The sequence below is a fragment of the Mus caroli genome, unplaced genomic scaffold, assembly GCF_978045245.1.
Source record: "Mus caroli unplaced genomic scaffold, Mus_caroli_1 scaffold_9, whole genome shotgun sequence".
Lineage (NCBI taxonomy): Eukaryota > Metazoa > Chordata > Mammalia > Rodentia > Muridae > Mus > Mus caroli.
Genome location: NW_028227264.1, coordinates 37,784,329 through 37,796,589, shown reverse-complemented (window position 1 = coordinate 37,796,589; position 12,261 = coordinate 37,784,329). Strand labels below are relative to the sequence as shown.

General features: G+C 47.5%; 1 protein-coding gene across 2 annotated transcripts in view; it reads right to left on the bottom strand.

Moving 5' to 3' along the window:
- Fyn (FYN proto-oncogene, Src family tyrosine kinase) overlaps positions 1–12,261 on the bottom strand; it is a 192,210-nt gene that overhangs the window by 37,370 nt on the left and 142,579 nt on the right. For both annotated transcript variants that reach the window (XM_021173874.3, XM_021173875.3), the window contains exons 5-8: positions 11,453–11,549; positions 4,926–5,024; positions 2,297–2,400; positions 923–1,072 (exon numbers count right to left, since the gene is read on the bottom strand). In XM_021173874.3, coding sequence (XP_021029533.1) covers positions 923–1,072; positions 2,297–2,400; positions 4,926–5,024; positions 11,453–11,549 — 450 coding nt within the window. The remainder of the gene's footprint in view (positions 1–922; positions 1,073–2,296; positions 2,401–4,925; positions 5,025–11,452; positions 11,550–12,261) is intronic.

Here is a 12,261-nt window from a genome sequence, read left to right as displayed (position 1 = left end):
GTGAGACCTTACCTTGGAAAAAAGGAGGGGTCATGTACACATGCATTGTTTAGCAGGACACACTTGTTAACCAAGGAGGGCAAGCGGCACACACTAAACACTGGGCATAGAGCTACATATTTACATAAGCGCACATGAACGCACATACACCCAATAACTGAATGGCCAAGAACAGCAGAAGAACAGGATTATGGGACATAAAGACAAAGTGTAATCTTTGTTTAGAGTCATCACAGTAGCCGGGTGTGGTGAAGCACACCTTCAATCTCAGCAGTAGGAGGCAGAGGTAGGGGGATTTCTGAGTTGGAGGCCACCAGGGCTATAGTGAAACCCAGTCTTTAAAAAAGAAAAAACAAAACCAACCAACCAAACAAAAAGCAAGAAAGTCCAGGAGATAGAGGTAAGGGAGCTGTGGCCTCAGCAGGCAAGCAGCACGGGGGTGGGGTGGATGGGGTGGGTGGGGGTGTGGGGGGCGGGGCAGAGGCGGAGGGAACCCCGAAGCAGCACAGATTTTCTTCCACAGAGGCAAGAATGTGCTTCCCCCTGCTGTGGTGAAGGGTCAAGTGAGGCTCCCTGGGGGCCGGCTGCGCCTGCCCAGGGACAGCTCCTTTCCTCCTTTCCTCTCACAGTTCTGCACTGCGATGAAGGCAAAGGTAAAGAACGTGCAAGGATTTTTATTATGAAAATTAATACACAAATACAGCTTTCAAGATTTAAACTACTGCCTTCTACTGGGGGGAACTTCTGGAAAACACAGGAGGAAAATCCTATCTGGGGCAGAAGAGCAACAGAGCCCCTGACTCGGTCTGACTGTGGGGGTGGGCGGGCAGAGGACTGCTCTACCTAGTGACTTTGTCCCGTACCTCCTCCTCCTCCCTCCCAGCCTCCAGTTTCTAACCGGTGATGGTGACACTGGGGTTACCTGAGTAATGCTGTACCAGTTGCTGAAGTGTTTCAAACTGGGCTCGCGTTGTGATATAGTATCCACCATTGTCAAGCTTGCGGATTTTATAATGTTTGACGTGGTCCCCTTTCATATCATCCCAATCACGGATGGAAAGTGAGTAGGCACCTGGTAAACGTGCAAGTGTTAGCCACACCAATCATTGGAGCCCCGTCTGCTCTGCAGGCCTCATTTATGTGGCTATTCTGATTAATAATTATTACAAACCATATGCACACACACACACACACACACACACACACACACACAGAGGCACACACACAAGAAAGAGACAGATATATCTCCACTCAGTATCAGGACAAAGACAACTTTTGCTGTCCTGCCAGTGTTCAGAGATGTTAGCAATACAGTGACTTTGCTCTTGGAACTAAAAACTTCTGGTTTTTCTCAAAGTTTCCTTTCAGTTTCTTGTGTTGTCTAATATTGCATAGACCAAACCCCATTGGGATAGATGAAGAGCAGACTCCAGGTGAGCTTGCCTCCTGCTTTCATTTCCTGTGGCCTAGCTGAGAGGCAGGGATAGTGAGGGGGTGGGAGACAGGGATGGCTTGTGTGTGTGTGTGTGTGTGTGTGTGTGTGAGGGATGGTGGGGGCAGAGGTGGTTGGTGGAGAGGCAGGGTTGGGGACAGAGGTGGTTGGTGGAGAGGCAGGGGTGGGGACAGAGGTGGTTGATGGGAGGCAGGGGTGCAGGAGGAACAGAGGGTGGGAACAAAAGAAATGGAAGTCTGTCCTCTAGTAGGAAGCTCCAAAGCTCTGCTTGCCAATCTGCACAGGGACAGGTCACCAGTGTGTGGCAGCATGGTTCTCTGCCCCTCTGCCTGCTGCAGTGAGTTATTAAACAGAGGGAAGAGGAAGGAGTCCTCCACTAACAAAACAGAGTGGAAGGAAAGGAAAACAAATTTAAGCTGGGTGGTGGTAGGGCACACAGACCTTTGATTTTAGCACTTGGGAGGCAGAGGCAGGTGGATCTCTGTGAGTTCAAGGCTAGCCTGGTCTACAGAGTGAGTTCTAAGACAGAGCTACACAGAGAAACACTGTCTTGAAAACACACACACACACACCCCCCAAATCAAAAAGGTAAGAAAAACCAAGTTCCCATCCTTTAGAGTCACTACACTCGAACAGGACAGAGTCTGAGGCGGAAGCCTTCTGGCCTCTGAGCCCGATCATCTCTGGGAGATGAATGCAGTTCCAGCGTCTTCAGGGGAGCTGGAGAGCAGCAGGAGGCACAGGCTAGAAGGCCCCATGCCAGGCAAGAGTCATGCCTTCCAATCCCAAAGACCATTCCTCAGACCTGAATGGCATATCAGTTTTGTCCTCTCCTTAGCTCACCTTTGGTGGTTTCGCTCTCGCGGATAAGAAAGGTACCTCTTGGGTTTCCAAAGGACAGGAGCTGTCTCTCAGCATCTTTGCGGCCAAGTTTTCCAAAGTACCACCTTCAAGGGAGACGCAGGCAAGAAAATAAATACACTCGTGACTGAGCAATGTAGCTTTTCCTCCACAAATTCCTTCGCCTCTAATGTCGCTCCCACTGCCCCAAACTAGTTTTTTCTAGCTTCATCCAGTCCTTTTTCAGTCTTTCCTGATCCTATCCTCTCTGCATCTCTTCCATTCTTTAAAAAAAAAAAAAATTCATGAATCATGGATTGTGTTCCTTCCCTCCAGGACGACAGGGACGTGCGTGTGAAATGCCACCTGCACGCACAGAGCGAAATCCACCACCTTGTTTGAAATGCCAACTGCAGGAGACGATTCCACAGCTCAGCTATACGACCCTTGATTTCTGAGCATAATTACAACTCCTGGGAAATACCAAGACTCAGCCCTAGTATAAGGATCATCAATCAAGCATGATTTTTTTTTTTTAAAAGGAGCCCACTCAGGATGGATAAAGAAGGAAGACAGATAACATTTCTACTCAGTCTCTACCTACAGGAATTCTGAAGACGGGAACTCAGCTCTACCCCTGATCTGAGATGGCTGCTGTTCTTGGAAGCCTGGTTTGATTTTCTCTCCCTGTCTAGCATTCGTGAGGAGCGTTTACCAAGTACCTGGCCTGTGCCCTGTAGTTGGGCTTCTCTGACACAGCTGCAGGGATTGCTTACTGCACATCTGAGAGAAAGCTGTGCACGGTTAATGGGCATGTCCGTAAAAATGAGCCGGTGGTGTCGACATTTTAACATTCCCTGCAACAGCACTGACAGCACATTTGTGCCATGGCAGGAGCCTCACAGGCCTCCTTAGGATCGGAACGTGTCTTTTGTCTCTCCACTTGAGCTGCTGAGCCCTAACCAACGCCCGGCAATCCGTTCACATTTCAGCACTGGATTGTATATGAGAGGCTAAGTATGCCAAGAGCCCAAGGGAGAGTTCTGGAACATTCCACCAGAATCTGTGAGTAGGAGCAGCTTTCGGGACCAAACCATCACAGTATTCATCTATGAAAGCAAAAGGTTTTAAAAACGAAGCTTCGATTCACCACGCCTGACTGTAGCTAGGAAGTTCACCGTCAGATCCTTCCGTGAGTCACCTTCAATGACCTGAGAAGTACCCAAACTCTCCACAATCCCAGTGTAGCAATAGCTGCTGTAAAGGATACGACACCAGCTATGTGAGAAATGTCTTTTGTGGTTTGTATCAGTAACTCAATTAAAATGCTGTGTAAAACTGGTGAGAGGAAGGCCTGCAGAACAAGAGGTTACACTTAACCACACGGTGCTTGTGCAAAATACCGGTTAATTGCACGTGTAAAAACCACAGGCTGTATTTTAAAAAGCTACCTTATACTCTAAAAAGCCCAAAATATTAAAAAAACCATTATCATTATAAATATGACTTAAATATGCATCCCCAAGTGGATTCTCAGTTAAATCAAAGGAATGTTACTTTGTAGTTACGTTTTAAATTCCGAAAAGACACAGGAGATATTTACCAACCTGTCCTAAAAATTCAGTACAAATATACAGTATTTCCTATTTCCTGATAATGAAACACACTAATAACGAAGGGGGTAAAAAAAGCTCAAAACACAGTGCTGGAGAAGCAGAAACAGATCGAAGTGTAGGAGTACAAAAGACTTAAAGAAGAATGATGGACGCATGTGGATTAGGCTAGGCTGAAGGTCTACTCCTATGTGCTGTGCCTCTACAAATCCACAGCAGGCTGCAGGCTGTGAGCAACTGACAGTTTTTCCCTTCTCTTTCTGGTAAGGTCTGTCCCCGGGGGTGGGCTGGAGGCCATCCATGTTCCTGAGCTTGGGACATCAACCTCCCTCCCCGTTTCCTAAGAGTTCCTACAAGTTTCTCTGGAAAGACAATGAACAATGACCAGTCAGTCATCCTTTGAGAGCCCCAGACTCCTACCACTTTCCAAAACTGCCTCCCTCCAGTGGGAGGGTGGGGCCAAATAATTGCTGGTCAAGGTCTACCAGCCACACCACCAACTGAGACCTCAGTGCAAGGAAAACATCCCTCAAAGCCCACAACTGCAGTACTTTCCAAGTTGCTCTTCTACCTGGGGACAAAAGCTATGTCTTTTTAGAAGGCTCAGTATTTCTGATTATCAAGCAGAGGACTCCTGTGTGTGTGTGTGGGCTTAATCTCTCATAATGATCTGCCTCCCCAGTGCTCAGGGAGCAGACTGCAGGCGCACGGTGGGCTCTCAGTAACACATGCTACAGCTGTGGTTTCCCCACACTGGTTTTTCATCTGGAGCAAGTTATTGGGTTTCCATCTAGGGCACTCACATAGAGCTTCTCAGTAAGAAAACGGACGGGCTCAAAGGAAACCATGAAGTTAATAACGGTGTACTGCGCGGACTCGACAGCACAGCAGCACTGTAGCCTCTCGACCTTTAACCACTGGGAAAGGTCTTCTCCCTCCTGTGCTGTGTCACTGGCATTTTATGTGATAATTAAAAGCAGATATTTAGACAGACAACAACAACAACAACAACAACATACTCTTCTGCCTGGATGGAGTCAACTGGAGCCACGTAATTGCTGGGAATGTAGCCAGTTTCCCCAGTTGTCAAGGAGCGGGCTTCCCACCAGTCTCCTTCCCTGCAAAGGAAAAGAAGGGACATGAGTTGAACGCGCCATCCAGCTGGGAATTCTGCAGGCTGACCCTATGCCTTTTCTGTAGCCTTGTGCCCCTTCTGCAAACTTTCAACACAGAAACACATGACCTTCTGCAGGTAGTATAAGAACACCACACAACAGGATTTCCTCAGACACTTTCAACAGGATGTTACTCTATTAAACATTCATAGCCCACCCCCACCCCAGATTAAGATGGAGGCCAAGCAGTTGTGTAGCTGGAGGGCAGAAGTGATCTCTGAGCCACTGCAGCAAAATTCTCAGAGTGTGAATCAGGAAGGGCACTTCCGACTCTCAGTTTACAGTCACTATATATAGAACTATTATCCATACGCTTGGATTCATGAAGGTTTATGGCATGTGAGCTTCCTCCCATTAACAGTGGGTGGGCCAATGATCATGTGTGTGGAGTTTAGCTATGACTTGCACCAAATGAAAGCCTCTCTATCTATGAGGGCCAGGGAAATAGGCCTGCCGGACACCATATTAGGCGCCTCAGCCTCTGACCATTACAGACACATCACCTCCTTTTCTTCTCTTTTTAGTCTGTGAAGGTAACAAGAGAAACTTCAGGCCTTTCTTTTTTTTTTTTTTTTTTTTTTTTTAATTGTCTTTGGCTGGGCTCTGTTGATGCTCAGTCAGGGAAGAAAACGTACTGGCTTTGGGCTGGGAAGACCTTCCCCAGGTCAACATTAGGTAGACATCCTGGCCTCCTGTTAAGCCAGAGTCCTCCCTCCTTCAGGTTCCCTACAGATGAAACTTCTGAGCAGGGGTACCAAGGACCAGTGACATCTGGTGGGGCTTTAGAAAGTCACAGAATAAAAGAATAAAATGGGAACTCATCCAAGAGGGTGTGGCTATGAGATAAATAACAGTAGAAAACACACACACACACACACACACACACACACACAAACCAAAGTGCTAATATAAGTTTTAAAAAATGATATTAAAAAATTATATGTAGGCATGTGTGCCTCTCTATGCAGTTATGTGCACTGGAGTGGAGGTGCCCTTGGATACCAGAGACCTCCATCCTGCTGGAGCTACAGACGGTTATGAGCTTATTGATGTGGGTGCTGGCAGCACACTCTTAACTCCTGAGCTATCTCTCTAATTTTGAGGGATTATAAAACCTATTTCTTGGTTAGGGGTGGTAGAGCACACATTTAGTCCAAGCACTTGGAAATAGAGCCGGGTGAATCTCAATGAGTTCAAAGCCAGCCTGGTCTATAAAGTGGGCTCCAGGACAGTCAGGGCTACATAGTGAGACAACAAACAAACAAAGAAACTCCTAGCATCTTTCCTTTTTAACCTTATTAAACTAACAGATCAACCATGAGAGTGATACTGTAGATCTCTGACCCAGAAAACTGTTTAATTATAATCATATTGCGTCCACATTCTAATTTGAAATATTTATACACATCAAAGAATTTACATAGACAAAAGTCCCCAAGGAGAGCCATGTCCTTTGCCAAGTGAACATCTCTCCCAGCTACCATTCGTGCATGTGTGCATGTGTGCCTCTGCCTTGTACATCTCATGACGTAGATGCTTTGTGGCCGCGTGCCTGCCTCGTGCACACAAGGCCAGGAGCCCATCACCACCCCCAAGTTAACATTTTAAGTCAGCACTGTTCCCGTTTCTAGCCCCACAGAAATATATGTAGTTGTAAGTCTAGCATCTAAATGCATATTGGAAGTTATAGTGACCACCATGTGTTTTGAAGAAAAAGGTTTTGGAAACACTACCTTCGTTTTAATAGCGAGTGTTTACTGCTCTGAAATTCCACTAGATGGAGACATTTCATCATTAGAAAACATAAAGATCACCCACTGGCTCTTCACTGCAACCTGGCTCCCAACCTGGGAAAGGCTCCAAAACAGTGAAGAATAATGAAGAGCTGGCAGCCCAGGCTTGTCTCCTAATGCATGCTAACCTTCATCAAGTTAGGTCTAGTTAAATCAAAGTGAAAAAAAGCTAGCATCAATTTCAGGTGATGTCAGAATGTTGGGGAGATCTTGCTGCAAACTGGGACAAGCCCAGTCTTACTCGGGTGACTGAGTAATCATTAATGGACTCATTAATGAGGCAATTTCCAATTTGAGTTAGTATCAGCTGTCTTGTTTTGGTGTAGCCATCTAAATAAGTTTACGCACACTAGAATCTAACAGCTATTCAGAAGAATGATAGCACCATTCTGGACTTACGTTTCTGGGCCATTTTTTTTCCCCTCACAAGAGTGACACACAAATGACAAACAGTCACACATTATAAGGCAAATGTCACATCTTGTGGCATTTTTCTCACACTGTATTCTCACTGGTCCTTGAGGAGTGGCAAGACTCAAAGTATCTACTACAAGCTGTTAGGCAAATAAACAAGCAAAAACTATTTAATTCACTGGTGGCACCCATTCACCTCCACAGTCCTGCACACAGGGTTGGTTTAAAGGGGGATCTCTAACAGGACCCTTACATATTTCTGGTTGTGAGCCTTTACTGGCTGAGCCATCTCTCCAGCCCAGGATCCTTACTCTTGACTTGAGCTACTGTAGTTAATCAGTACCCTCTGTGTGTGTGTGTGTGTGTGTGTGTGTGTGTGTGTGTGTGTGTGTGTGATGCATGCTGTTCAGGTATTCTTGCCAGTGTGTCTTCATGTCTACAGAGGCCAGAGGACTACATGGGCATCTTTCTCAGTTGTTCACTTCTTTATTTTTGAGAAAGGGACTCTCACTCTCACTGAACCTGAAGCTAGCTCATTTAGCGAGACTGGGTGAGCAGTGAATCCTCCTGTCTGTCTGCTTTTCCCAGAAATGGGTTACAAGTAGTGCTGTCTGCCACACTCAGCTTTCTGTGGACTAGACAAGGTTCCCTGGCCTGACTGCTGGGGTCTGGACTAGGTTCCCAGGCCTGACCTGCTGAGGTCTGGACTAGGTTCCCAGGCCTGACCTGCTGAGCTGTCTCTCCAGCCTATAAAGGCTGCAGTTCTTTAAACTGTTCTTATAGTTCAGCTTTTTTATTAACTCAGACCTGGTAAGATACGGTCTTATTGTCTGAACCAAACCCATGATTTAATCCGACACTGGTTGAGAATGGCTTCTAAGCTTTTGTAACAGACCCTGTTCCTCCATCCCTGCCTTTACTCCTGAAGTCCCTCACAGGGCTGTGGCTCCAGGTGCTGGAAGGCCAGATACTTTGGAGATCAGATGGAAGTAGGAAGCGGCTTTGCCAAGAGCAGCCAGCCTTGAGCTGTCTGGCCAGCCAGGGACACTGAATTCTTCCTGCATTCCATAGCTGTACTAGCTTTCAGTAGGTCCTGGGTCAGGCCGTGATTGCACCTATGTAAAACACCGACTGCATTTTAAGGACATGCTGTTTCAAGGTGGGTAAATCACCAGTTACAAAGTGTGAGAACGGGGGCAGGGGGTCGCGGAGAAGGTGAACTTACAGTGCTGTGAACGCAAGCCTTTTACTACTGAGAACTCCCAACAGGTCAGGGTTGGAGTTGGACCCCTCCAACCCTGTGTGCACTGGGAGGAGCCTTCTGAGCACGCCCTGATGGGAGGGGTAGTCAGAAGGAGCAACTGCCCCAGGGAGGACAGAGCCCCATTCCTCTCCTGTCAGGGCTGGTGGTGGTGGGGGAGGGAGGCAGGCCCTCGCACCATCTGCTCTGTCTTTTGCTTTGTATTCCCTTCCCTGTTATTACCCTTGACTCCAGGATATCGTTTTGCTGTACAAACCTTACTTTTCTTTTCCATAACCGTGAAAAGGGGCACTTAAATACCATGTAGGACAAAGAATTTTATCCTTAAAGGAAAAGCCCCTTAGCAATGTTCTCTTCCCTGAGAACAGGGTCAGAGGACCAGAGAACTCTGGAACCATTAAAAGCTATGCAGTCAAATAAAATGCACAGTGAGATAGGCTGCATCCTTCCCCTAAACATTCCTGTAAAATTCACTTTATTGATTGTGTAGACTCTTTCCGTAACAAAGGACAATGACAGGGACTTGACTTTGCCAGTGACTAACTGGGCCATGGCTGCAACCTCAAAATAGGCCTACGTTGGGAGTGTGCACAGGTGTCCAGAATTGTATGTGCCTTTTTCTATCCCTCTACTTCTTACTTCCTAGGGCCTACAGAGTTTCAAACTTCTAATGACCTTGTCAGTTAAGGGACACTGTACCCACTGGGTTATACAAAACCCAGTCAACAGACTCTGACAAGCAGCGCTCATCTGAGACTCAAACTAACAATAAGCAATCATAAACGGGAAGAGATCAAAGGCAAATGCCCCTCTCTCCAACTCTGCAGCTACCTCCTTCCATTCCCACTGTCACTTAGACACTCCAGCTGCCTTTGATGGCAGCATCTGGGCTTTTCTAAGGTCACACCTGACACCATCCTCTGAATTCTCAGCCCCACATCTCACCCTGGGCTTTGCCACCTGCCAGGACTGTGCACTGGGCAGCTCCCTAACCTGTGCTCTCAGATGTCACGGAACATACTTAAGACAGCTGTTGTGAAGAATCAGCGACAGCAATCCTAACTTAGCACATGGTCAGTGCATACGGCACTTTCAATATATGGCAGCTGTTTACTATTTTAAAAATCCCTGTGCCTGCAGGAGGTCTCTAGAGGGGGGGAGGTAATTCTGGCTGCACGGACATGCTTAGTATGTGAGAAAACAGTACATTCTGTCCTTGAAATTTGTGGTAAAATATATGTAACATAAATGTATCCATTTTTGCATTTTAAATGTGAGGTTACAAAACAGTAAGTCAGCATATCCACTGCTGCCCAACCAGCACCAGGCACCATTATATGCACCTTTGCCATGCATTTCAATAAATTAAAAACCAAAACGCAGCCACCCCTCTTTTGGTGTTGACAATTGCTCCTAATTTTAAGTCTCTTGCTTTATGCAGACAGTGTCTGCTGACATTTAGAAGAGTTACTAGTGTGTCTGGAGGCATGGGGTTTTGCTGTTGAAAGCTACTATGTTCTCAGTGCAGTGCTGAGAGCCAGGGGCACCCTGGAGAAGGGCAGGCTTCCCATGGAGACACTCTTGAGGTTACAGGGGGTTCTCCACTGCTACACCCCTCCTCTTTCCGGGTATGTGTTACCTCTTACCTCAACCCCTAGGTTCCTCTTTTTTAGAGAGAACAGAAAGAAGGGCCAAGCTTCAAGCCATTCAACTGCCTTGAAATTCAGCCAGAGAAATCGCAATCAGACTTCTTAGCAAGAGCAGCGCCCACCCCACCTCCACCCCAGGTGCCTCGTCCCAGGTGGCAGTCTTTCCCCATGAGTGGGGAGCACTCATCAATACACTTGAGGTGCTGAGGCACACAGTACCATCTTCTTGGGAGTGGATTTTCCTTCAGTTCTCTCATCTATGCATACTGAGGGAGGTGATGCTTTGGTACTGACAGAAAGCAGAGGCACAGTTGCTTGTCCTCCACAGGTGATGACTGTGGGGCTTGAAAAGGGTGTTAACCTTTACCCTAAGTTTGCCTGCTTCCCGGTGACAGTTGTTCCTGGTGGTCACATTCTCAAGTAGGTGAAAGGGCTCTGCTTTCTTCTTAAGAGCACAGACACCCCCATATTTTCACTCAGGAAACCACCTCAACAGGCTTCACAGTCGTGAAGAGTGGGGGATCTGGTTGCTGGCCTGAAGGGTGAGGCCTCTGACAATGCCCACACCTGAATAATGGAGAGCAGCTCAGAGCAGAGAGCACGTGGCTGGCACCCACGCTGTGTGCCAGGCATTTGAGAATACGGGTTTTCCCGGGGATGGCTGCTTTATGTTCTTTACTGAGATGCAAACGCATGGACCCTGGGGTTAGAGAGATGCTAGGGAGATGCTCAGTGGTTAAGAGTGCTCGCTCACAAGTCTGTATCCCAGCAGCGTTTCTCTCACAAGCCTGTAACTGTAGTGCTGGCTGAGGGGGGTGCGGGGCGGGCGGGGGGGGGGAAGGGCCACTGCTAAGCTTGCTGGCTGCCAGCTGAGCTGAAACCTAGGTGGCTCCAGGATCAAGGAGAGACCTGCCTCAAAGTGACGGAGGAGGACACCTGATTGCTTCCTCTGACCTTGATGGGCTCCCTTGCAACACTCTCTCTCTCTCTCTCTCTCTCACTCACACACACAGAGAAGCTTGCTCTCTCTCTCGCATGTACACTTAAGAAGTAGATTCTAAAAAGGACTCTGGTGCCCTCTTTAGCACTTAGTACCATGTAGTATTGCACTTTGTCCCCAGTTCGCTCAGGCTCTAATGCCATGAGCTAGTGAATTTAGAAGGCATTCTTTCCTTACTTTCAGATAGCAGATGCATTTGTTGTGAGAACCTTTCCCCCAAACCAAAGAGCATGTGTGCTCCACCCCAAACTTACGAGCTGTTCAATATTTGAAATTTTTCTCCTTTGTGAAAACTCAGGTCATCTTCCGTCCGTGCTTCATAGTCATAAAGTGCCACAAACAGTGTCACTCCTGCCAAAAAAGAGCAGAGACTATTACACAGGGAATTGATACTAAGAAATCACATTTTTGCTAAAGTCTCATCCTTAAAAATCTATACTTAGCATTAATAAACATATTGAGGCATTGTAATTAATATGGTGTCGCATGGCTGGCTTTATAATGTGGTCTGTGTAGAGGAGGCTTTATGACAAAACCCTAGAGCTGACGGACGTCGACTCTGGGTGAGCGCTGGGTAAGAGACAGGGCTCTGACTGACATGAATCTGTGGCAAGCACTGGCCTACTTTATCCCCCACGAGTTTCCCTGAAGGCCTGAGCTAAGCCCTGGGTAAATGGATCACTCTTCCATCCCTAGTACAAGGTAGCAGTGAATGGAAGAGACTTGTTCTGTGGCTCGGGGACATCGAGTCGTCTCTGCAATGCTCACCCCAGGTGGGAGATGCACTGCCCTTGGCCCCCACCCCAGCTGTGGTCATGGTTGTCAGCTCCGGGGTCTTGCTGCTGCTACTTCCTGCCTCCTTGGTTCTTCTTCTGCCTTGCATTTACTTCTCTCACACTGGCTACTCCCTCTTCCTCACGTCCATCTTAGGTCCTCTCACCCGCCGACTCCCACGGACTGTCCCACATCCCAGAAGTTTCAACAGCAAAAATCTACCCAGCATTCCACTCAGCCTAGGGCTTGCCCCACGCAGTAGGCAGAGCACAGTGACTCCTGCCTGGTT